Source organism: Macrotis lagotis, chromosome 2 (assembly GCF_037893015.1).
Source record: "Macrotis lagotis isolate mMagLag1 chromosome 2, bilby.v1.9.chrom.fasta, whole genome shotgun sequence".
In the NCBI taxonomy this organism is placed as follows: Eukaryota; Metazoa; Chordata; class Mammalia; order Peramelemorphia; family Peramelidae; genus Macrotis; species Macrotis lagotis.
This window is the reverse complement of record NC_133659.1, coordinates 119,732,489-119,758,530: the sequence shown is the minus strand read 5'-3', so window position 1 is coordinate 119,758,530 and position 26,042 is coordinate 119,732,489. Positions and strand designations below refer to the sequence as shown.

The 26,042-nt window shown below is 32.9% G+C and overlaps 1 protein-coding gene across 7 annotated transcripts in view; it reads left to right on the top strand.

Annotated features, from left to right (window-relative positions):
- Window positions 1-26,042, top strand: part of ESRRG (estrogen related receptor gamma) — a 604,123-nt gene that overhangs the window by 519,786 nt on the left and 58,295 nt on the right. For all 7 annotated transcript variants that reach the window (XM_074222676.1, XM_074222674.1, XM_074222673.1 and 4 more), the window contains one exon: window positions 24,762-24,872. In XM_074222676.1, the coding sequence (XP_074078777.1) occupies window positions 24,762-24,872 (111 nt within the window). The remainder of the gene's footprint in view (window positions 1-24,761; window positions 24,873-26,042) is intronic.

Sequence of the window (26,042 nt, the reverse complement as noted above, 5' to 3'; positions counted from 1 at the left end):
TAACTGTGAATAATACCTAGCATTCATATAACACTTAAAAAAACTTTTTTAGGTTTATTTTTTCAAGGCAAATGGGGTTAAGTGGCTTGGCCAAGGCCACACAGGTAATTATTAAGTGTCTGAGACTGGATTTGAACCCAGGTACTCCTGACTCCAGGGCCAGTGCTTTATCCTCTGTGTCACCTAGCCACCCCCAACACTTTTAAATTTGTGAAAAACATCATCTTATTTTGTTCTTGAGACCACCCTGGGAGATAAATGCTGTTAATATTTTCATTTTAAATGATCTGAGACTTGATTCAAATCCAGGACTTCCTCACTGCAAGACCCAGTGTTGTATCTGCTGTGTCATTTAGCTGCCTGTATTCTTTAGAACTTATATGACCTAATGTTTCCCCTTTTTCCCCTTTGGAAAATCTTGATATTAACTTAGACCTGACCATTGTTTTTGGAGAATGAAAATGTGATAGAACGGAGTTTAAGATAATGTGTTAAGCTACCACTATCTTTTCTTTAACTTTTATCCTTACAAAAGAGGAAATTTAACTAAAGAGGAAATAATAATAAACTACAATTTCTCATTTGTTGTTTTGTCATGTCCAAGTCTACATTATCTAATTTGGGATTTTCTTGGAAAGATAATAAAGTGGTTTGTCATTTCCTTCTATAGCTCATTTTATGCTGAGGAAATCCATGCATAATTAAATAACTTTTTCCAGGTCACACAGTTTGTAAGCATCAGAAGCTAAATTTGAACTTAGGAAATGAGTCTTCTTGTCTCCACCTAGTACTCTATCCACTGTGCTTTCTAGCTATCCCAATTGCTCATCTTTCTTTCTCTAAAAGTAGGTGCCACTTCTTATTGTGGCTTTGAATTGATGAAGAAAAATTCTTATTTTATATTCTTAGTAGTAGTGTTAAATATTTAGCCCTTTGGAGAGTTTTCATTTATTTTCATATAATTTCATATATCTTCATATGATTCTGTCATGGATAATTATTGCCTTGTGACTTAACAAAGCATTATCTCAATTATTGAAGTTCTTCAGATTGAAAAATATCAAAATATCCTAGAGAAGGTTTTGTTATTTTGTTGTTACAAAATTGAAACCATGCTAACCATCTTGATTGCCCTATGTTTTCCTTTGACATATAATAGTCTATGTCCACTGCCTTAAGGGAATGGTCTGTTAACAATGATTAGACCTCAGAACTTTATATATTCACATATGGAACAGAAATGAAGATTCAGAAAAACGTCATTATCATTAGATTCATTTGGAATATTGTGTGAGCCCCTTGGTCATTCATCATCTATTATTAAAACTCCATTATTAGTTCTTTCTCATAGTCTTTTGATGATAATAGAAAGGATATGCAAAGAACAATAAGAAAGAAAATTCTTGGTTAGAGAGAGGAAGAGAAAGAGATCATATACTACAAGCTCATGGAAGGCAAATATAGTCCAATTAAGCCTATGGACTCTTTAGGGTAGTATTCTTAAATGTATAAAATAAAATAAGAAAGATTATGAAGGAAAAATTCATTGAAATGCAGGTTTGTGTGTGTGTGTGCGTGTGTGTGTGTGTGTGTCTGTGTCTGTGTGTGTGCGTGTGTGTGTGTGTGTGTGTGTCTGTGTCTGTGTGTGTGTATAAGTAAAACCTACTTAATGGACCTCAGATCAAATGCTTCTATTGTGATAGGAATTTCCTCTCTGGCATCTCAGATAGATATCAAACCTATGCTTGAGTACAACCAAGAATCCCTGTCAAGGTTGCTATCTTATGAAGATTATTCTTCTGTTACTTTGTAGATTCAGTGGTTAGAAAGTTAACCCAATACCTGCCACTTGTGCTTTTTTGTTTAATTCTGATATTTTACACTGATGTAGAATAAGTTTAATTCTATTTTTACAGTAGGGCCCTTCAAAAATTGATAAGAATGTTCATGCAGTCTCTCAGTTCTCTTTTTTTCCACACTAATCCTTTTCATTTAAAATAATACACACACACACACACACACACACACACACACACACACACAGTGATGTGATGCCATGTTGCCAAATGATTAGAAATCTGGCCTCTGAATCTAAAAGACTTTGGTCAAGTTCTGTCTCTGACACAGTGATTTTGAACACATTTAATCTCTCAGGGCTTTCATAATTCTCCTGTACCAAAAGTTTCAGAGTTAATACTCATCTATATTGATATAAAGACTTCATTCTTTGATTTCCCTATATCAGTAATATCACAGGTCATATTCCTTCTCCCCTTCACTACCACTCCCATAAACAATATTCCATATTGGAAAAATATTGCTTAGATTATCCAAGTTCTTATAAAATCTACTATTTTTGAGTCAGTGATGTCAAGAAAGATCCAGTTTCGGTTGCTAAAGTCTTTAATGTGAACCAGGAATGAAATATTTCAGGTAGACAGCCATGAATTAGACATAAGCATATTTCATTCTTAAAATCATAGCTTCATAGTTACCTTTTCGCTTCTTTCAACTATGCCACCCATACTTTGTTAATCTTTCTGCTCATCTTAACTTTCCTTTTCTATGAAAAATGTGAAAGAGAAGCAAAGTGGGAAGAAAAAGAAAAAAGAAAATTTGAAATTTCATGCGTTTTTCTCCCCTTTGGTCTATAGTCAACCATTTTATTAAAGAGCTTTTTGAATCATTGTACATAACTGTTTTCAACAAGCTTCTCTTCTGACAACAATTATTGTCCTTATTTTTTTATTTATTCATTTTTGGGATAATTTAGTCTGGCTAAAATTACATACATATTCATGTATCTTAATAAGAACAAAGCTTTACTCTTGGATATTTTCCATAAATTTGTCCTCATAAGCAATTTGATAGACATATTTTTAACTATAAAAGTAAAAGTTCACAATGATTCAATCTTTCTTGCTTTAAATAATATGATTTATTATTAACTCCTTTTCAAGGTCCAAATTCCTTCTTTTTTTTTAAAGTTATCTTTTCCAAGTGGTTTAAAGGAGGAAGTCTTTTCTAATAGAAAGCTTTGTTAATTATTCGTAAATATTGTTAACTCAGGAATTTTCCTCCTTGCAATCCACTGTCAAATTTGTAGATGTCATAAAATTGAGAAAAATTGCTACTATGTTGAATTACATAATCAAGATCCCAAAGATCTAAGAAGAAATTTAAGAAGGATAACTGTAAAATTTAACATATCACAAGTGCCATATGGGTGATGGAGTTAGAAAGATATTTGAAAAGATTTAAGAATTTAGATGACTTTTAGGGTAGACAGAATCAAATAATAATTCTTGCAAAATGTTTAAAAGAGAGCCATGAGAGTACAAGAGTACAGATTTGTTTTTTCCAAGGAGTTTAAGTGAGAAGGAAAGGGAAGTTGTTAAGTACTTGATTGATTGATATGATAGAATCTAGTAATGATTATGTAAGAATGTATGGTCATGTTTTCCAGCCTCTAGGTAAAAACCAGTAAATAGTAAAGGATAGAAGATTAGAAAGAGAAAGATGGGATAATAGGGACAATCTGCTGTGGAACACAGGAAAGAATGGGATCAAGAGTACATGTAGAAAAGGACTACCTTAATCACAGAATAAAAGGAGAGCGAGATCATGGGAATTAACAAGAGGATGGGAGATGAACCGGGGATAAGAGGGAGCTTACGGCAGACGGCCTCAGGTTTTAGTTAGGAAGAGTCAAGATTCTTTGTCATAGAAAATAGGAATATACAATTTTGTAGGAGGCTTGAAAATATACTGAGAGATAGTAGAAGGAGGGCTTTCCTAACAGTGAGGGCCAGTTGAAATTAGCTATAATTTTGTGGTAGTGATTGACTTACTTCTAGCACTCTTCAACAGCACATAAATAAGAACAAATTAGGGATGGGATTTTGCAAGATATGATCAATAATAGTACTATAGGCAAGGAGTTTGAGAGCAAAAGATAATGAAGAAGTTAGTTCTTTCCCTGGATTGTGTGTGGAGGCGAGTATAACGAAGGCAAAGATGATGGCCTGAAAAAATATTGAGAGTTGGATGGATAGGAGGTTATGGGGAGGATGATTCATAGGTTTTAGGAATTGTTAGGCATGGCAGTACATGTTATGATAAAAGATTAGAAAGTGGGAACAGATAGATAATGGTAAAATCAAATGCTTGACCTTCTTTGCGTTTGCCTGAACTGAAACAGAATAGTAGTACATCATGGGATTCCCATAGATTTAGGTCTTACAAAATTAGAATATTCGGTGTATTTTAAAATAATTAAATGACTTAGGATTTTCCTGTTAGGTATTAGGATATATGGTAACCCTGTATATGAAATTTTAGATGAAATCCAAGCAGCTTCCTTTTTAATAGTGTACGATTAAAGTCTAATTGTGAAATTTAAGCGTTTCTTTACCAACTTGGTCCATTTGATGCTTTTCCTAACCTGCAGGATCAGAATACTTAGATTTGGTTTCAGATTCTTGTCTCAATTCCCTGCACTGGTGATATTCAGGGCACTGAGCAGGCAGTGTACAGTTTCTCTGGAAATATTTTGTGGGTACTCATCAGGACTCCTATTGAAGGATTAAGACCCTAAAATGACATGCAAAACAGACACTCAATTCCATTTCTAACTTGAGTAAATGAGGAAAAACATGTTCAAAGATATTGGAATTTGCAAAGGAGTCAATATAGCATATTAGGAGAAAATACTAAGATTCTAAATAGGACACAGACCCTAGATTCTCTGAGTCTTATGTTTGAGTTTGGAGTGTTGCATCTTATCTCTTTTTGTCCCTCAAGAAACCATAATGATTCTTCTTTCTTGGTTTATATCTTACAATTCTTCCTTAATCTATGGGTACCCACAATCTAAAGATACATATGTCAACACATGAAAGTAACATACATACATACATACACTCATATCTGATAGATAATATGATGTGTTAGATAGATAACTGCCCTCAGAGATAGGAAGACCTTACTTTAAGCATAGCTCCTGAAACATGCTGAGTGAGTGACTCTAGGGAGTTGCTCTAGAGAATTGTATAATATACCATATGATTTCCCTAACTCCCTCTTTCAGTTTACTAAAAGGTGGATAAGTATTTCCCCTAAAGGGTTCTAGCTTTATTCCTAAAATTTCTCCAATTTTTAGTGTTCTCTGGGATTGACTACCATGTTCTCCATTCATTTTTTACATAGATGGAATTAGTTTTTAAAAGAAAGTATTTATAAAACAACATAATCAAAACAGTTGATGTAAAACATCCCTTATCATACTCCCCCCACCAAAAAAAATGCCAGAGATACTTATTATACTACACATATAGAAATAGTCTGAGCTAGAGTGAACTTAGACTCAACTTAAAGTGTTAAGTATTTATGTAGAGAATGTTTGTGACTAAAAGGAATACTCATGAGTCTGTAGTTAATAATCTTTTTCTGACTTAAAGCTTCAAACAACTTCAACCCACCTCCTTTCTTGAGTTCTTTCTACATCATCTTGGGTCTGTGTTTATTCCTGGAGTTCTTTCTTTGCTCTGGAATGTATTCTTTATCTCCTATCAGTCTCTTTTCTCAAATGGCATTGTGAATAGAAGTTCTTCTCAAGGGTGTGACTCCATCTAGAATCCTCAATTGTATGTAGAACTGAAATCTTTTAGCTTTGGTCTGGATCCTTCTGGACGAAGTCGACCTATGGACTGACTCCTGTTGAGTGTGGCTATCTCAGCTGTCAACCAAAGATATTCACAGAGTATAAACCATCTTGTCTTTACATTTGAAACTATCTTGATGACAGTTGATTAATTGAAGTGGGAAGATTTAGAATAGGGTTTTTTCTTTTTCCTTTTCTATTTGAGGTGGAGGGGTAGTTCCATCATTGACAGTCTGGTGAAGCTAATGAACTCAGGATAATTAATGCCTTAGGAAATAGGTTTATTTATTGGGTGTGTATTAAGGAAGAAGATGTGTTTTTATTTTCCTTAACCATCTTTTGTTTCACTGTAGCATATCTTTTTCTTTATTAAATATGTTCAACTAGCCTTTGTTCCTCTTCAGAATTCCTACAAAATTCCTTGCTTTTATTTTACCATTGCTGCTCAAGTTTGCTCCTGCCAAAATTGTCAGAGTATAACCTATTAATAAAATATTACAAAATTAATTTGAAAATGAAATACTTGATCTTGTCTCTGTTGGTTATTTCTCAGATACTTTTGTCTTCAGTTATTGTTTGTATATATATATATATACATATGCCTATGTATGTATGTATGTGTGTGTGCATACATACATACATGCATACACATACATATATCAATGTGGGCTCTGTTCCCTAAATAGTATATGTTGTTTTCCCATTCTAGACCTCATATATATCTGGAAAATAGTGGGGTTGGACATGATGGTCTCTGGGATTCCAAAAATTATGAGATTCCAAAAACAAGGCCTTTGTATTGAGGTGGTTATTGCTAGCTCATCCCCAAAGTATGATTCATTTGGTTCAACCTTAGTGATTGAGAGTCCAATAAAGGAATCAGGAATTGACTGGTAAATTTTAGTACATTTCACTTGGCTGAACAAATATTGTCAATATGCTTAAAGTTTGGTAAGGCTGTTTTTGTTTATAGATGAAAACATTTGGCAATAATAATTGAATGCTTTGATAGACTTTGGGTTAATTTATTGTAAACATAGACAAAATTTCAGTTTTTATGTAGGTCAGAGAAAATCAGCAAAATGGAATTTGTTAGAGGGAAAATATGTCAAAAAGGCATAGTATCTAGCATAATGTCAAAATGTTTCAAAATCTACCTTTGTTGGAGTAACCCCTGGTTAAAAATGTTGCTTTTTTTTTTTTTTTTTGCAAGGAGAATGGGGTTAAGTGGCCTGCCCAAGGCCACACAGCTAGGTAATTATCAAGTCTCTGAGACTGGATTTGAACCCAGGTACTCCTGACTCCAGCACTGGTGCTTTATCCACTGCACCACCTAGCTGCCCCAAAATGTTAAGTTTTAAGACATTTTCATGATACTATGACCTATAATTTAAAGCCCATTCTTATTGCCAATTTAAATATGCAAAAACTTAATAAGCAAGAAATGATGCAGTGTGAATTCTTTGTACATCCTTATACTGAAAATTACTCATCAGTAAACATGTTTATCAAAATATGTATATACAGTGCTAACTTGACTGTTCACCAATGAAGGGAAATTTTGTAACTTAAACTCATATATGTGCATATTGATGAAAATAAATAAAAAAATTTTTAAAGTAATTCTATGTACATTTATTAGGTAATTTATCACATTTGAGATTTTATACTAGGTACTTGGGTTTGACCAAATCAAAAACAATGATAAACATTTGGTGCCTAGATAACTTAAACAGCTATATCTTATCCAGAGATTTTTATATTTTTCCTTTTTTTCTGTTTCTTTCCCACACTTCCTAATTTCTTGCTTCCTTATCCATACATACAAAATGAAATACTGTATATAGAGTATTTTTGTTGTCCATATTGTGTTATATTGTCAGATGTTATAAAATTCTTCATTAACTTTCTTCTATGAGTCTTCTTTGAGAGGGAAAGAGTGAGAAAGATAAGACAAACAGACAGAGACAGAGGCAGAAACAGAGAGAAGCTTTATTTTGGCAAGAAGGAAGATTACCCAAATGGAAGTAAATTTTGAAGTAGATATTACTCCAAGTTCTTCTCAAGGATTTCCAGTTTCTGTGCTCTGTTTATGTAGCCAAACAAGAGCACATCATTTTGGGAGGGTTCTTAAAATATGAACAAGTCCACAGACTTGGGAGGACATATTATGCAGACACATTACACATTAAATTTAATAAGTATTTATTATAATCTATCATATGTTGCTGAGAATACAAAGGCAAAAGAAGTTCAGCCCAACAATAGCAAACAAGTCTCTGCCCTTAATTAATTTTCATTTTACTGAAAATGAAACTAAAATCAATTAAAGTATCTTTCCAAAGTGGTTTTTGATTTGTTAATTTTTTCAGATACAACTACCATCACATGAACTAGCAATTAAAGTTTTTGAAGATTAATATTGAAATAACAATTTCTATAGAATATAATAAAAGTACAATTGGGAGAAGACATTTTTGTTATGTCTACAGATAAACTAATTAACTTCCAAAAAATAGCCACATATTTTGAAAACATTTCAATTAATTCAGTTTAGCTACTAGTTAATTATTGAGTTGTTGTTTATACATTATACTAGTTTGTACCTATAGACATATCACAAATGTCTCCCATAAATATTAAATCTTCCAGAATACAATTGAGAGTATGTCCATTTCCTCGTTCTTCTGTAAATACATAGTAAGCAACATATATTTGTGATTGCAATTGTATTCTGGGACATTCTCCTCCCCCCCTTTTTTTGGGGGGGGGTCTTCTAATTGTACTATGAATAAAGAAATTCATCAGGCTGAGTCAAATTAGAAGTATACTCTACGTTCTTTATAAACAATAGGCAGACTTTCATTCCTTGTTTATTAACAGTCTTTGGCTTGTATCTTCCCTTAACTTTTTGAAGCTTAGTGGCTTTTCTATACAGTTTTTTAGTATGGTTTAAAAACTGTTTTTAACAGGTCCTTTCTACCCTTTGAGTTATTGTAAACTGTTCATGTAATTATAGGACTACAAAGGCTGCAAAAAATAATCCTACTGCCTCCAAGTAACAGAACACAAAAGGAATAATTTTTTTCATTAAGATTTCCCAAGGATAATAAATTTCTAATATGATAAAGATTTTTTTTTGAAATGATGTGTTGAAATACCCTTTATACCTCACTGTAAGGGTATCTGCTTTGTATATTTGCCTTTTTCTTAGTCATTTAAACTCATTTTCCCTGTTATATTTCTAGGATATAAGAAGAAAAATAATAGAAAGTAGTTTGTTTTATACAGGTTAACATTTTCCAAATGTTTTTTTCCTCTGAAGGAAGAAGCGTAATGATTAATTTTGTTTTTATAAATAAAGATAATTAGCCCAGAACTTAAGGGATTCATCTCATTGTCACCATTGTTAGTACATCTTAGAGGCAGTTATTGAGGAATCATGTCTTAATAGTATATTCCCTCCTTTATAGCATATATCCAAAATTTACATTCTTGATTTTTTTTTTTCCTTTTTTCATGCTAAATCCTAAATCATATGTTTCGGTTTGTGTCTTCTTTCTATCTTTCTTGTCAAGAATAAACCACTTACCAAGTAAAGGTCATTTGAGGTAATTTACAATGAACAAAAATCTATTTTCCTCTACTTTGCCACCAATGAGAAAAAAGTAAAAACATAATTATTACAATAAATAAGCATAGTCAGTTAAAAACAAATGCCTATATTTAGTTAAGATTACAATTCATAGCCATGTATTCTCAGAAACTTTATTCCATGTTAAAATCTTCCATGATTTGTTCCATAGTGGAAGAGGCATTGGAAATTAGGTTCATTTTCATACACAATTTGTACTATTTTCCTTTCTATCTTTTTCCCTCTGTCCCCTGAAACTAACTCAGGTTGAGTAGGAATTTCAACCCTAGATGGTATTCTTTTCTTATTTAATCAAACTTTTAGTCTTGAGTGAATACGCTTAACATGATGTTTTAGACCAGCAGGACTGTATTTTTAAAGAGGGTACTAGGACAGAGAATGTAATATAAATTGATTATAATTAAAAAAATATGCTGAATTTGGCAGGGTAGTTGATTATTGGTTATAATGACTTTTCCCTCATATTCCAGGTCCTATGATCCTTTAATGTGGAACCTGCTAAGTCCTGCATAATCCTAACTGTGATTCCCTGGTATAGAAGTTGCTTCTTTTTGACAGCTTTTCCCCTTTAACTGAGCTTTCTGAAATTTGACTACAGTATTTCTTGGAGATTTTTCTTATGGAATCTCTTTCTGGGATTCTTTTATGGACTATTTTATGTTTTTGTTCTGGGATATTGGGGCAGTTTTCATGACAATCTACTGCATATTATTGTCCAAGCTCTTTTTCTGATCATTGCTTTTCCATAGATCACTATTTCATGAATTATCTCCTCTAGATCTAGTTTCCAAGTCAGTCTTTTTTCCTAAGAGGTATTTATACCACTTGACCAACCCCTTAGAGCCTTTACATTTGGCATTTTGTTATTGCTCTCCTTTTCTGAAGTGCTTGACCCCCAGCAGAATAGTAGTTTCAACGGTTAGTACTTTTTTTTGTTTTTCCTGGTCATTTTTTCAGTTGAGCTTTGTTCCTGCAGTATAGGGTATATAGTCTCAAGTTAGTTTTTTCTGTGGGCTGGGAGCCTTTTCACTGTGCCATTTGCAGTAATTCTGATTTGCTTCCTCCACTAGGGTAGCACAACCCCTCACCAACTTACCAGGGCTTGAAGCATTGGTCTCCGAGCTGGAGTTGGGGGACCTTTATTTCTGGCAAAGCTATGCCAGGACCTTAGCTGTGCTGTGGCTCAAAACCTTTCACTGGATTCCCAGCTCTCTCTCCTAAAGTAGGATTTGCTGCTCTTTTACCTATGGAATAGACCTTTTCCTGAAATTCTTCTAAGATATCTCACTAAAAAGGTTTCACTGCGTTTTTTTGTTGTTGTTGTTGTTTTGTTGTTGGGTTCTATCACTTTAGGTTCTGATTAGAGATTTCATTCAATGTTGCTTCAGGAAAAGTTCAGGATTTTTCTAGCTTTGCACCACCATCTTGGCTCTACCCTGGAAGTCCCTAGAAGTTTTTCTTAATCTACACTTGGATCAAACATTTCATCTTGATATCGGGTCAATGTTCTATGTAAATTGATAAAGTGATGATTTGATTTCCTGGTTTCTTTCAAACCTCAGCTTAGGAACTTCATTCAGTGAGTAACCTTTCCTGATCCTGATTTCTTCTTGGTCATCTCCAGTTTATTTATTTATATTGATCTCCAACAGATGATAAGTTCCTTGTGAGCAAAGACTGTTTTTCGTCTCTTCCTACTACTTAGCACAGTGACTTGCACATAGTAGGTACTTTATAAAATGGTTGTTAACTGACTTAATGATTGGGAAAGACTGGACAGGAAGAAACTGGAGAAATAGATTGATCTTGACAGAATTCACCAGCTGATTCTCTAGAAGAGTAGGTGAAAGAAAGAAAATACAAAAATAACTGACTTTTTCAGTCTGGATATATAGGAACTTAGTGTCCTCAATCGGGAATATTGAGTTTTAGAGGATCACCAGATTTTGAGCTAAAAATGTTAGGAGCATGTTGAGTTGAAATGGCAGCAAAAACCCTCTGTGATTGTATGCAGTATATAGTTATAGATGTGAGAATGAAATTTGGAGCAGAGTATTACACTGGACCTATCTATAGATTTAGAAGACATATACAGAGGTGATAATTAAACCATCAAGAACGGATGATATAACAAGAACAGATGACATAAATTTTTTTTTATCAAGTTTGATGAGATTCTCATTTCCAAGATAGATGAGGAATTGATTCAAATTTATAAGAATAAGATACACCCCGCCATTGATAAATGAGGTCAAGGGATATAAACAGGCAGTTTTCTAAGGAAGAAATCTAAGATATTAATAGCTGTAGGAAAAAGGATGGAAAAGAACAGCAGACAGATGTGGCATGCTTTCCTCTTTTTTTCTCCTGGAATCTTGGTTATTCATTGCATTGATAAAAATTCTTAAGTCCTTAAAATTGTTTATCTTACTTAGTGCTGTTATTATATAGTTTGTTAAAGATTTCTCACTTCATTATTCATAATTTCCAATAAACTTTTCAAGTTTTTCCCAAAATTACCTTTTATCATTTCTTACTGCAATATACATTATACCATAATTTGTTCCATCTTTCTTCAACTCTCCCCTTAATTTCGAGTTCTCTATCAGTTTTGCAAATAAACATTTTTATATGGATTTAAATATCTTGGATTTCTTCCTTAGAAAAGTGCCTCTTCATAGCCCTTGATCCTTTTTATCAATTTATCAATAGAGTAAATTTAGACATATGATCATTTTCTTATTAATTTTAGAAATGAAACTTTTGATCATAGAAACTTGCTACAAAGATTTTTTTCCCTTATCTTGTTCTCTATTACTTTTATTTGTTGAAAGCATTTATATTTTATGCAATCAAATTTTGCTTTTTTTTCTTCTATGATCCTCTATTGTTTTTGCTCATGAATTGTTCCTATATCAGTATGTGGAAAAAAAATTCTTCCTTGCTCTCATAACTTATTTATAATGTCACTTGGATTATCTTTTAATAATATTTTATGTCACTATATATATATATATATATATATATATATATATATATAGAGAGAGAGAGAGAGAGAGAGAGAGAGAATTATTTGGGAAAAATAATAGTCTTATTGATTTTTGGGAAAGAAAAAAACAAAAGTTTATCATGCATTTTTATTTTGATCTCCTTATCCCTTAGAAGCAAATAGGCTAAAGTTTAAGAGAATTCTTACTTACAAGAACTATTACTAGCTTATGTTTTGAATTTTAAATAGCTTCATGAATTTTTACTGTGATTTAGATATTACTATGCAGAGATCAAGTTCACTGGTCTGTTATTTTTTTTCTGTTTTTTTAATCTTTGTGTTCCCTTAAGTGCATTATTTGCCCAGGAGACCCTTATATACTTCTCTCTATGAGATGAGATATTGGTTTTGAGGTTTAAATCAAAATCTTGAAAGCTTCCTTGTTTACTTTCATATTCAATTATTTTTGCATAAAGTTATTATTTTACATAAATGGTATCCATGCCTCAGGTTATACAGAACATTCCCACGAGGTGCATTATATTATTTCTTTCATTATTATTTTGTCCTTAGTAGTGTTATTGTCACATTTAATTGTGAATTAGTTGATGACTTTTTTCTTCTGTTAATATATAACCCTGCTTGGCATTTACCAATTCATAACCTTCTTCACATGGGAATGAAGCAACCATAGAAATTTGGGTTTAAATGAGCAAAGGTTTCAAATTGACATCAACTAAACTTATGCTAATACTTCCTGAGAAATGTTACTGGTGAAAAGTGGTAAGGAAAAATTTGTCTGTATTTCTTTAACGGTCCTGTGTTTAGCAATGCAACGCAAGCCCTTTTTTGACAGAAATGAAAGTAAGAAATAGTGCCTTTTGAATAGAGCTTTTCTTTAATTACATTGGATAGGTGATAATGGTTTGTATTGCATGTTTAATGTAACATTCTGGATGTCCCTCTTCCCTTTCCCCCTCACAACCACCACGTCTTGAGCAGAAATAAAAGGTTCAAAGCTTGTCAGCATCAGTTTATAGATAGCTGTTTAAAAATAATGAGATATTGGGTATTGTAAGGCTCAGGGCTGTCTTGCCAGACTCATTTATTTCTATTCACCTTTTGTCAGAATTGCAGACAGAAGACATTCAATTAAAACCTGTCACCTGTTGCAGATGACCTAATTTATACTTGTATGTGTCACTGTTTAGGGTTCCAAGCTTCAGATAGAACAACTTTTATTCTTCTTGATCCGTCTTCTGAGTAAAAACATTTTGTTTATGATCATTTTTTCTTTACAGCATTTCAGTCATAATCTTTTTTAGAGCAAGAATATAAGCAATCCTGAATAAGGCATGCCTTTCCCTCTCTATAAAGGAACTTCTTAATTAACAATGAATTTAAAGCAAATGTGTGTTTTATTTCTTATAATCATTTAGAGACCAAAAATAAAGACTTCAACTTACTAATTTTTTGAATAAAACTTTGAAATTTTCTTATTCTCTTTATCCTATTGTTTTTTCAGTTCTATTTTCTAAAATTTTGTAGCAATTATATTTATTAATCCCTTGGTTCTACACTGTTGACTGAGCTTTCTTCTTCTTTGCAAGTTACTCTGTCTTTAGGTGAATTCCTGTTGTTCTTTCATAAAAGATTATAATATTCCCTTATACTGATAAATTGAAATTTGATCAACAATTCTATATTCCTTGAGTTCCAGTGTTAGTTAAGGCTTTCCTCCTATAAAAATTATTTTTTTTAAATCAAAAGTCTTTTGTGGAATGTTCAGTCCAATTCATAGATCCATCAACGGTGTTTTAGCGTGATGGTCTTCTCTTTGCCCCTGCCTTGAATTTTGCCAATTTTTATTCATACTCATCTTTTGTTCCATGTGTGGCAAAATCTAATGACTTTTTTTCAGTTGTATTTCCTTTATTACTAGTGATTTGGAACTTCTCTCATATGCATTAGACCAATTTGCATTTCTGATTAAAACATGCACTTTGATATAGACACAAATATATTGGAGAATGTGTCATGAAAGCAATAGATAACTTTCCTGAGGAGTCTTCAGGATGTTATCCAAAGAGCCATGGCAGACTTAGTCTTCTGGGTCAAATGGAGCTTTAAATCTTTCTTCTAAAACCTGCCTACTGACTAGTTAAGAGTCTAATCTAGTAGGAAAATGACACTTTCTTATTGGAAAGTAAGATGATCTAAGTTTAGAACTTTTTGTTCTGATACATTTTTATTTAATTATATAAATATTTTGTTTTCTAATTACTGTAATTTTTTTGGCAAGATTTTATAATTTTTTTTCCCTCCCTTCCTTCCCTCCTCCCCCATCAGAAAACAATCTGTTGTAGGCTTTACATTTACATCCATGATAAGCATAGATCCAAACTGTAGTTTAGTTACTTTAAGCAAGATAGTTATTCTCTCTAGGCCTCTGTTTTATTATTTACAGAATCAGATAGTTAGAATAGATGATTATTAAGATCTCTTAAAGATCCAGAATTCATTGATAAAGCTTATGATCCCTTGATTCTCTCTAATTTACATTGACTCAATAAAAGAGATCCTTTGAGCTATGAATTTGGCGTTTTGGGAATCTGAAGCTTCAGAATATTAGGGCAACCTCTGGCAATTCTAGTTACTTTTGTTACTGTTAAAAATCATTCTTATTCCCAGGGTAAATAAAATATGGTTAAAAACTGAACATTTTGCAATATCAAAAACTGATATTTTTGACCTTTTTATTCATTAAATTTGCCATGTCTTTTAACAAGCTTTCTGTTTTTAATTCATTTTTGGAGTTTGGTAGGTTGGTAGTTTCTTTACATTTAGGGCTGTTAGCCTTATATATTCTTATGCTTTCAAAACCCATTTAGATTTCCCTTCTTCCCCCCCCCCCAAGTTACCTTATCATGGTAGTTTATGATGAAGTAATTCAAATAATTAAGTTCCTACTTTTACTCAGTTTTATGTTTTAAATTATCACTATCCTCACACTTATTCATTGAAGCAGTCAATGCAAATATTGCCCCCATTTTGGCTCAGCAAGGATTTCAGCCTGTGATTTCAGATCTTCTAAATGCTAGAGTTTAGATATCATCCAAAGTGAATCCTTAATTATTAGATTTCTTCTTCTTGATGTAATAATAAGAATGGAGGGCTTTTCATCAGACAACTTAGCTTTGAGTTCAGTCTGTTAACTTCGAAAAGTTACTTCATGGTCAGAGGATGTTACTTATCCTCATCTCTAATATCTGTAAGTTATATTAATTTTATTCTTCCATCTTATCACTTGTGTGTTGTTTAATGAGTTTGTGTATGTGAAGCATTTGGTCATTACTCAACCCTGTCTAAATGTATGGGATCATTATAATTGTCATAATGTAAGATATTCAAAATGGTAAACCACGCGGTTAAACCCTTGGGATATTCTGAAATTAACTCGTATGTTTTGGGATCTGTGCATAAAAGGGATTGAGTTGTTAGGTTGCCTCCTAGCATCCTGATGATAGCAATATGTTATAGCCACTCTCTGGTGTTAAGTGTAAATGCATAAAATTTTCACTCATTCTTTTACTCAGTAGCCTATAAATATGCACAACTTGTCTAGGGTAAACTGGTGCACTCTATCAAGATATTGTCCCCAAGGAAAACCCAATCAGGCACTGCCACTAAAATTCCTGCTACTGCTTTTGATATTGCTAATCTGCCCTTGGTTCTCTTCCTGCTGCTACTCAAGAAATGATCAGTATCCTTTCTTGATGGTTCTCCCACAAAATCTCTGGAGAATTCAAGAACACTATTAAAAACTATATTTTCTCATTCTAAAAACTGACCTACTGCATGTGAAGCCCACACAGTTGTGTAGAAAATCTTCATTCTAGAAGGAATCAACTTTTTCCAAGTATATATAGGACTTTTTTTTGCAAACTGTGTTTGAGATCATTTATTCTAAACAGTTACCTAGCTTATATTATAGGAGGTAAGCCCTTAGATATCTGTTCCTTTTCAACATAAGCGCTTGTACCTTTGTTGAAGTGTTCAGAGAATCCATTTAATTAATGTTCTTGACAAACCTTTGTTCAGGAACTTCATCATATATGCTTTATTCTAATTTGAGCAAACCTGGCTAAGGGAGACCACTGTTTAATTCATTAAAAGCAGAACTGCTTATTTGTGATGATTAAGAAGTATTTTTTTACTTTTCAATTTTGGCAGCTTCTAAAATTAATCAAAAATTTTGCATTAGAGCACAAAGTCTTAAAAAAGGGACTTGGTGTTAAAATTAGCTGACCTAAGGGGACCTTGTGCTGAACTAGTTTACTTTCTGTGTTTATTTGCCACACAGCATTTTTTTTTTGCCTCTCTGTCCAACCTTGCTATCCCAATTTTGTAAAAATTCTGACAATGTATAAGATTTGTAATTCCCTCGTGGCAATGTGGGCATATGTAGTACTTGAAATAGGAACCAATATGAAGTGCTCTATTAGATTGGTAATGTTGACTATTAAAATTCCTTTTTCTCCCTTTTTTTAGAGGTTATAGTGAGTTCCCACATGAATAATACCCAATTACTTTAATTAACATTGTTTCCTGTCATATAATGTACAGTTGTAGGAGGCTACCTTGTTTCTTGGGAAGAAATTTTATTTAAAAAAACTTTCCTTTACTGGTTAACAAACACAGGTCAAAAATAGAATTTTGTTTACATTCCCATATTATTGATTCTCTTGTCTACACAGATGGCAGTGATGTCAAAATTTGAGCTTCTTGGATTGTATGGGAAGGTGGGAGGAAAGATAGGAAAAAAGAGGGGTAAAGTGATTCCTATTACTTTATTTCAAAATGTTGATAAATACAGACAATCAAAGCACACTTTGTCTTTTGAGGCAGCAAATCTAAAAATGACTACTTCTCTCCCTTGCCTCCCCATTAAATAAAAGTCTTCCAAATATTTTTGTTAATATCTTGAAGTAGTGATTAAAACCCTCTCCTTTGTAAGGAACTAGACATTGCTAGAAAATACTGGAATATTAATGAAATAGTGCATTCATATTTTCTGCCCCATGTGGCAAAACTGTTTTCTCAAAGTTCATGAGATAGTTTACAAACATTTCATGCTATATATCCTCTTTCATAGGTTGCTCTTGTATTGTCATTCCTACTTTCCAGATAAAAGCATGACGGGTCAGAGAATTTAATTCACATGCTCAATAAATATTAAGCAGCAAGTAGGTACTAGGAATATAAAGATAAATTTATTCCCCTACTCAAGGAGCTTACATTTCAAATGGTCTCAAAGTTAAGTGAATTTCAGGGTTTGACTTTGGTCAAATTTCATCATACTGTAATAAATATAGCTCCTATAAAATTAGGTTGTCATCGATCATTTGTTATATACCAAATGGCTATGATGGATCAAATAGGGATCTTGTTATATTGGAACATGATGCAATATAAACAAGCAATCATAAGTTGTACATATTTACATAGTATTTAAAAATATTTTTACATCTTTTTGATTCACAAGAACATGATATAATGGAAAACATTTAGAATTAGCAATCAGAAGAATGAGTTTCTATTTCCATTTCTACTGAATTTATTTCAGTTGATTTTCTTAATATAACCTACCCTTTCTTTGGGAAAGATTGTTTTTGCCGTTAATCTCTTGAGAAATATTTAGAGAGATGTCTTCTGATCTTTACTATCTTAGAATAATGAACGTAACTTTTATTTGTGCATATTTAACAGATGTTGAAATAAAAGTTCCAGGGATACTAAAGGTTACGTAGGAATTTTTAAGAGAGTTGAAACTGTTGCTGACTCAAAAGTCCTCTGTTCTTTCTGCTTTCCTAGAATATTCCATAAAGATAGATATATGGATAGATAGAAAAAGACTTGCATGCATACATAAATAAAATCTAATTTGAAATATTTCTATTCCTTAATTTTTTAAAGTGCATGAAGGGTAAAAAGCTATTTGAGCTTGGGTTTATTTTTTAATCTCAGAAATGAATGAGTGAAGATGATTCTATTAGATAGAGAATATTTCCATAATTCCTTTTTGTATGTTATGTGCATATATGTGTGTATATTTTTATGTTTATATCTATACAAAAACATTTGTATCCATCCATCCATCCATCCATCCATCCATCCATCCATCCATCTTTCTTACTATCTATCTATATCTATTGTCTGTCACTCTTTAGGAATGGAGGGAGAGAGAGAGACAGAGATAGAGACGGCAGGATGGGGGGGGAGGTGGAGACAGAAAGATAAACCTAGAATTGAATTTCTCAAAATTGAACAAATGGTTATATCTAGCCTGAAAAATTACAATGTGGGAAACAATGAAATATTCTCTTTTTCATTGAATCATCTTCATGCATATGTCTCTGGGAAGTAAAGACTCTCCAAACTCTAATAACCCATTACTAATTCATTCATTGTGTAGTATATAAAGAAAAAGAGAAAAACAACTCAGGAACCGGGAATATGTCTTCAGTTTGGTAGTACTTTTCACCAATTTTACATATTTGCTATTTGTTCCTAAGAGGGTTTACTGTATTTCCTTCCTTTTTAATGGGAGGAAGAGGGATTTCTTTTTGTCTTTCAACATTTCATCTGAACTTATTTTCCATTGAAAAGATTAGATTACTTAAATGTATGTCCATGAAACTCTAGAAGATATGCAAAATTGCATATCATGATAGATTTATTTTAAATTAAACTTTAGTTTCTTTACTCTTTGATTTAATATCTCTGACCTCTACAATATTTCTTTTATCTTAAAAATTTATTCCTTAGTAGAAAGAGGACTAATACCTGAATCATGAAGAGTTTGTTTTATGACTTTTTTAAATGCTTGAAAAAGACATTTTTTAATATAAATATATATTTTTTTGTTTTCCAATTACATACAATAGTAGTTTCTACCATTCGGTTTTTTGCAAGGCTTTGAATTTTGCAATTTCCCCTCCCCTGTCGTCGTCCCCCCCCCCCCCCAACAGAAGGCAGTCTGATAGTCTTTACATTTGTTTCCATGAAAGGCTTATATTAAAATTGAATGTGTTGAGAGAGAAAAAACTTCTTAAGGGGACAAAATATATTAGAGATAGCAAAATAATATAATAAATAAGACAACTTTTTTTTAAAGAATTGAAGCTAATAATCTTTGAAAAATATTATTTATTGTAAAACTTTCACTTATGTTTATTTCTGCATTGTCAAAGTACATTCATATTATAGCTTGTTTTCAGGTGACATTGAACATTCTCAAAGTGGGGCAATATAAGTGATAATAGATATTGCTATATGGAGCATTTAGAATAAGGGTTTGATGTGTGACTTGCACTTTCCTAAAGTAAAGTATATAAAGCAAAACAATCCTTTCACTTTCTAATGGGAAATATAATTCATAAAGGGGAATTACTAAGGAAGAGATACCCAGATGCATGGTATAGTTAGCTGGGAAGTTATATGGAGACCAACTTGTAGGCAGGATAAAGTGAGAACATTCAAAGTTGGCATTCCAAATGAATAGTCATATATTTTATTCAGAGAGGGAGGAAAATGATGAGATGAGTGAAATGGTTTGGAACAGCCAGGAAATGACATTTAAGCCAAACTTCAGAACTCACACTTGAACCTGCCATTCCAGGGAAAGATTCCAAGATTCCCTTGAGAGGTCTATGAGCATGATGGTAACTTCATGATTTATAAGACTCTCTTTGGATTACTTTTAATTAAACTACAGAAAACAAATTTAATATCTCTACAACTTATCTCAGAGATGAGTTTTTTATTTTGCCCACTTAATGGCATTTTTATGGGTATATTTATACTAAACTAATTGCTTTGATTTCCTATGTACACATTTGTAGTGAACATATTAATTATAAGTTCTACATAAGTTTTATGATAATGATATTTGTCCATTGTATTCAATGAAGACCATGACATCAGGGAGCTGATGTCATGACCAACTCATGAATTGGATTTGAGTGAGTTGGTACTATGCTAAGTCACCTGCCTTACTTTCTCCTCCAGAGCCATATGAGTCCAGTGACCTGATATAAATCAGGTCAACCTGAGATGGCCCTTGATGTGAGACTGTCAGGGTTAAGTGATTTGCATAGGGTCACATAGGTGGCGAAGTGCATAGGGCATTAGCCTTGAAATCAGGATCATAGGAGTTTGAATAAAGCCTTAGACACCTTTAAGGCAATATGTTCTTTTATATCATCATGTTCAAGGATAATAATTGATATTATTGTACTGATAATACAACCTGTTATAAAGCATCCAGAAAGCATCTGAGACAAAAAAAAGACTGATACATAACATGACCTCAGCTCATCTTTTTACTTATTATATACTTTGTTGTTACAAAATGTGTGTGTGTGTGTGTGTGTGTGTGTGTGTGTGTGTGTGTGTGTGTGTGTGTGTGTATGTATTAGGCTGATTTGTTTATCATTAAATTCCTGGGGGTCTTTTTTTGTTTGTTTTGTTTTTTGTTTTGCAAGGCAATGGGGTTAAGTGGCTTGCCCAAGGACACACAGCTAGGTAATTATTAAGTGTCTGAGGCCACATTTGAACTCAGGGACTCCTGACTCCAGGGCCGGTGCTCTATCCACTGTGCCACCTAGCTGCCCTATTCCTGGGTTTTTTTAAATCTTATTTCCCATTTAAGTGACAAAACATTAGAAAATTTATTATTTTGAACCCTAGTTGGTCCCCCTTTTCCATTAGTTCAAAACTTGGGGTTTCTTCTTTTACTTGTATTTATTCTGGTACTGTGTAAGATTTCTTTTAAAAGTATTGGGTAGGGGCAGCTAGGGAGCACAGTGGATAGAGCACCGGCCCTGGAGTCAGGAGTCCTTGAGTTCAAATCTGGCCTCAGACACTTAATAATTACCTAGCTGTGGGGCCTTGGGCAAGCCACTTAACCCCATTTGCCTTGCAAAAATCTAAAAAAAAAAGTATTGGGTATAGGATAAAAAAGTCATAAAACACATAATTTAATAAAAAACAATGAAATTTAAAAACTTCGTATTGCACAGCTAAATCATATGTAAAGGTACAAAATATGTTTTTCATATCTTTGCCTCCAAAGTCCAGCCATGGAACCAGCTAATTTTAAATTCTCACTGAGGTTTTACAAGTTTTTAATGAATTTCATCTATTTGTCTTTTTTACAAAGAAGCTTCAATTTTTAAAAATTAAACTAGAAATTAAATAGAAATAGGATTTAAAATAGACTATTTAATGCTAATGCTGTGACAGCTACCAACATACTACACAACCGACACTACTACTGCCACTTCATGTATATTGTTCATTCTGTGGGACTCACCATGTCTTTGTTCTCCCTAGAGTTCATCATGGAACATATTGCCCAGAGTACAAGTTCTTTCCTTTCTCTTGACATTATGAGGGTGACAGGTGGAGTTTATATAGTGTCTACCAGTCATTGCTATATTTTTACATCACTCTATAATTCAGATGCCACTTTTTCTTCAATCAAATTAGATAGCTATTATCATTGATAAACATTCAAAAACCATGAGCCAGAAATCAAAAATCCATTTTCCACTGACTTTCTTGATCCCTAGAATTCCTTGAAAGCAATATAGATTAAGACTCTTACTTAAACTTCTCTCTTTTATCAGACAAAATTTCTTTTATATCTGGGTAAAAAGTGACTGTATATGCCGAGTTACAAGAGACAGATAGACAGATTCTAGTGATCCAAATACAATAAATGAAGTAAAAAATGGCATAATATTTATAAAACACTATGCAACAGCAAAGATTTATATAAATTCCAGTTCAAAAAATGCAATCAAGTAGGATGGTCCTTCAACTTAAGAAATTCTAATAGAGTACTCAAGAAGAAGAAGGTACCTATATGGAGAAGTATGTAAGTGACTGCAAGGAGTAACCATTGAGGCCCCAGAATAATACAATCAGGTAAAATATTTACAAATCAAAACCCAGGAGTTCAGGGAGTGCAATTCAGTTTTCCAGTCAGGTGGAGGTAGTTGGACAGTAGAGAACAAATGAATCATAGGCTTCAAACTGTAGCATATATAAATTATTTTTGTAATATCCGTAAAATTTGAGATTGCAAAAATCCCTTTAGATTGCAAAAATCCCTTTAGTTCTCAAAGGATTTGAATGTTTCTAAAACATTCATAAACTTGATGCTTTATGGAATTCATAAAAATATGCTGAATCACAAGGAGAAGCTTTTAGAAATGCAGAATTTGTAAAACATTGAGCATTTTGGGAGTAAAAATACCTATTTTAACATTCAATGGAAAAAGGATTAAGATAAAAATTTAAAATGAAATTACAGTTCTTAAATGTTGGTCAGTGATCATTTATTTAGCTAGTCATTTCTTCACTAAGAATAAACATTTTTAATTTATTTAGCAACATTTTTGACTGTTGAATATCTTTCAGAAGATAAATTATGCTGTAAAATTCTGGTTTATATTCACCTTCCTATTTGCTTAATTTTTCAAATATTCCCTGATAACACTGTGGTGATTATGATTAGTACACTGATACAAATATAACACCTATGTTTTCTAGACTTGAGCCCTGTGTGTTTTGCCTTACCAAAATATATGTTACTAGCTAGGTACACCTCAAAATCTTTTGCCATTTTATAACCTGAACATTTGATCTTTGTGCTTTCTTAAAACTGTGTGAATTTGAATTGAACATATTGAATTCTTCACTACTTTCATACTTTGTATTTTCTTTGACATATACGTGAAACAGGGGCAGCTAGGTGGAACAGTCGATAGAGCACTGGCCTTGGAGTCAGGAGTACCTGAGTTCAAATCTGGCCTCCGACACTTAATTACCTAGCCGGTGGCCTTGGGCAAGCTACTTAACCCCATTGCCTTGGAAAAAAATATATATAAAAAAAAGAAAAGAATGATCATGATATTCAATTCATTTTATTCCTACTAGTATATTAATAAAGCATTCCTAAAGAAAAATAATAGAACATATATCAAATTGCTTGCCTTCTCAATGAGCAGGGAGATGAAGGGCAAATTGATATTCAAATTTCAAAAACATGTTAAAGAAAAGTTAAATATTAGGGAAAAAGGAAATGAAAAACAATTTAAATCATTATAGGAGTGTTCAGTGCTCATGGTTGAGCATTGCCAATATAACAAAAATGACTTAACAAAAGAAACTTGGACTGTGTGTGTGTGTGTGTGTGTGTGTGTGTGTGTGTGTTTGTGTTTTAATATTTCTTTCCCATTTTGACTCAGTCCAGCCTGCCTGTATTTAAAAACCCTAATGATATAACCTTGCCTCTCTAGGTCCTCAGCTCTGTATATGTTGTATATCACTTGTGACATGTATGTATTCTGTTATAGCCACAATTTTCAAATTCAGATTATATTCAAACTTCAAACTCATAATTATTGTATTTAGAGTTACAAACCTACTTAACAACAGAACATCTAATCCAGTCCCCTGTTTTACAGTTGATACAATTCCCTCCTTGGATCTCATACGGCCAGGATTTTCATTTTTCTCATTCCAGCTGATAAAAAGCAATGTTACTTGGCTTATTGAATAGAGAGCCCACCTCGGAGGCAAGAATACCTATACTTAAGTCTTATTTCTGACACATTAACTATGTGTTTCTTTGGAAAGGTCCCTTAATTTTTCAATGACATAAGGAATCCTCCAAGACCCTAAGTTGCTAAGCATCTTATAACCCAAATACCAGCGGAAGTTCCCACATTCAGGAGATCTTTTCCTCTTGTTTAATCTCTCTTTTTTTTCAATCCTTTATTAGAAAGGGACTGTTGAAGTTATTTGCTCAAAGATATAAATAATGTTTCTTTTCCCCATGATATTTGTATTTTATTAGTAGTGTTATTTTTAGACTTTTTGATGAGTAACTTAATGGAGTCTTAGGGGGATAATGGTTAATTATTTGAGGACTTCTCAAGTTTTTAAATGTCTAACCTGCCTTCTTGTTCACATTTGTCTCATGCCTATGATTTGTAGAAATGATAGACATTACTGTCTGTCCTCTATATCACCACAAAATCTTCAAAAATCTATAAATTCTAATGTCAATTTGTCATTTCATTGATGCAAAAGAAAAATGTAACTGTGCTCTCCTGCATCCAGTTACTAGATCATAATTCCTGTGTAGATAGGGAAACAACTCAGTGAACAGAACACTCTTACTGCAGATCTCTACTACCAGCTTTTTCAACATTAACTTTCATAGTCCCCTAACTGCATTTTTCTCTCTTATATATGTATAACTGCATTTCTTTCTCTGTCCCAGGAACTCCTTAGATGCTTCTCATTTACCTCTCCCTTGTGTTACTTGAGATTGTATACTACTCAGCAATCTAACAGTATCTCTCTTTTTCTTGTATTAGGGGTGCGTCTTGATAGAGTTCGTGGAGGTCGCCAGAAGTACAAACGCAGAATAGATGCAGAGAACAGCCCGTATCTGAACCCTCAACTGGTTCAGCCAGCCAAAAAGCCATGTAAGTACATTAGATATTTTGGATTCCCCAGCATATGAATGCTTTTCATTTGACTTAGCACATCAGTCCAGGACAATGCCTTTAGTAGGAGTTCTCTTTGTATGTGAACTATGGTTTTACTACAAAGAGAATGCAAGATATAACCAAGCTAATTTAAAGTTTTACATTAAAAGCTTTTTGAATTTCTCACCTTTTCCTTTCTTGTTTTTAAAGCATCTTGATATGTAGTTTATGCAGTGCAAATTTTGTATTTACATGTTGTCTTTATTTTCAGTGGTTCAGAAAATGAACCATTCTGTGATCATTAGCTTATTGGAGTTACTAGTTTCAGATTTCACAAGGAAGTGATTTTTGTAGTTTTCACTAACTAAATGAGTTTTACTGAGCAATTTCTGAATGAAAATACATTAGGGGCCTCATTAATTTGGAGATATAGAAGGTTAACCTAGTAGCTAATAACAGATTAAAACAAAGATATGCCACACTAATAACAAGCATAGGTTGACACTTCCATCTAAAATGCTCATATGGGCATTATGAATTATTTTAAAAGAGCCTGTGATTTTATTATTCCATGTAGCATTTCTCTTTTCCTTATTAATGAAGAGAAATTTCAGGATATGTCTTTTCCAGTTCTTTGAAAAATATTTTAATTGGAATAGTGTAACACATTTCAAGTTTGGGGATGCCAAGTCAGAATTCTTATCAGATAGTCATAGAACACTTTGAGAGCTGATAATTGAATTCTCTTGTTCACTTGTCAACAGTCAGAGAATTCACAAGTAATACAATTCTAAGGAGTTTGTCCCTGTAGTTCAACCATCATATTCACAAATCACCATCACTTTTCCCTTCCTTCCTTCTCCATTATACAGTATTTCCTCCAAAAACATAGCATCCAGGAGGGGTCACTGCTATGCAAATTAGTGGGGAGAATTGAGAGGTCTTTGGAGCAAATAAAATAGACCTTGATTTATAAGCAGGGAATTTTAGCCATGTCAAAAGAAAAACAACCAGTTGTACATGGAATTGTAGCTTAAGTGAACATATGGCATAGTTTCCTTATGCCTTTCCAAAAAACATTATGTTGATTATACCTTCAATTGTCCAATCTGGCATCTTTTCTTCCCGCCTTTATAGTATTCTGGAAATAGAGTCTGGAGCTATATT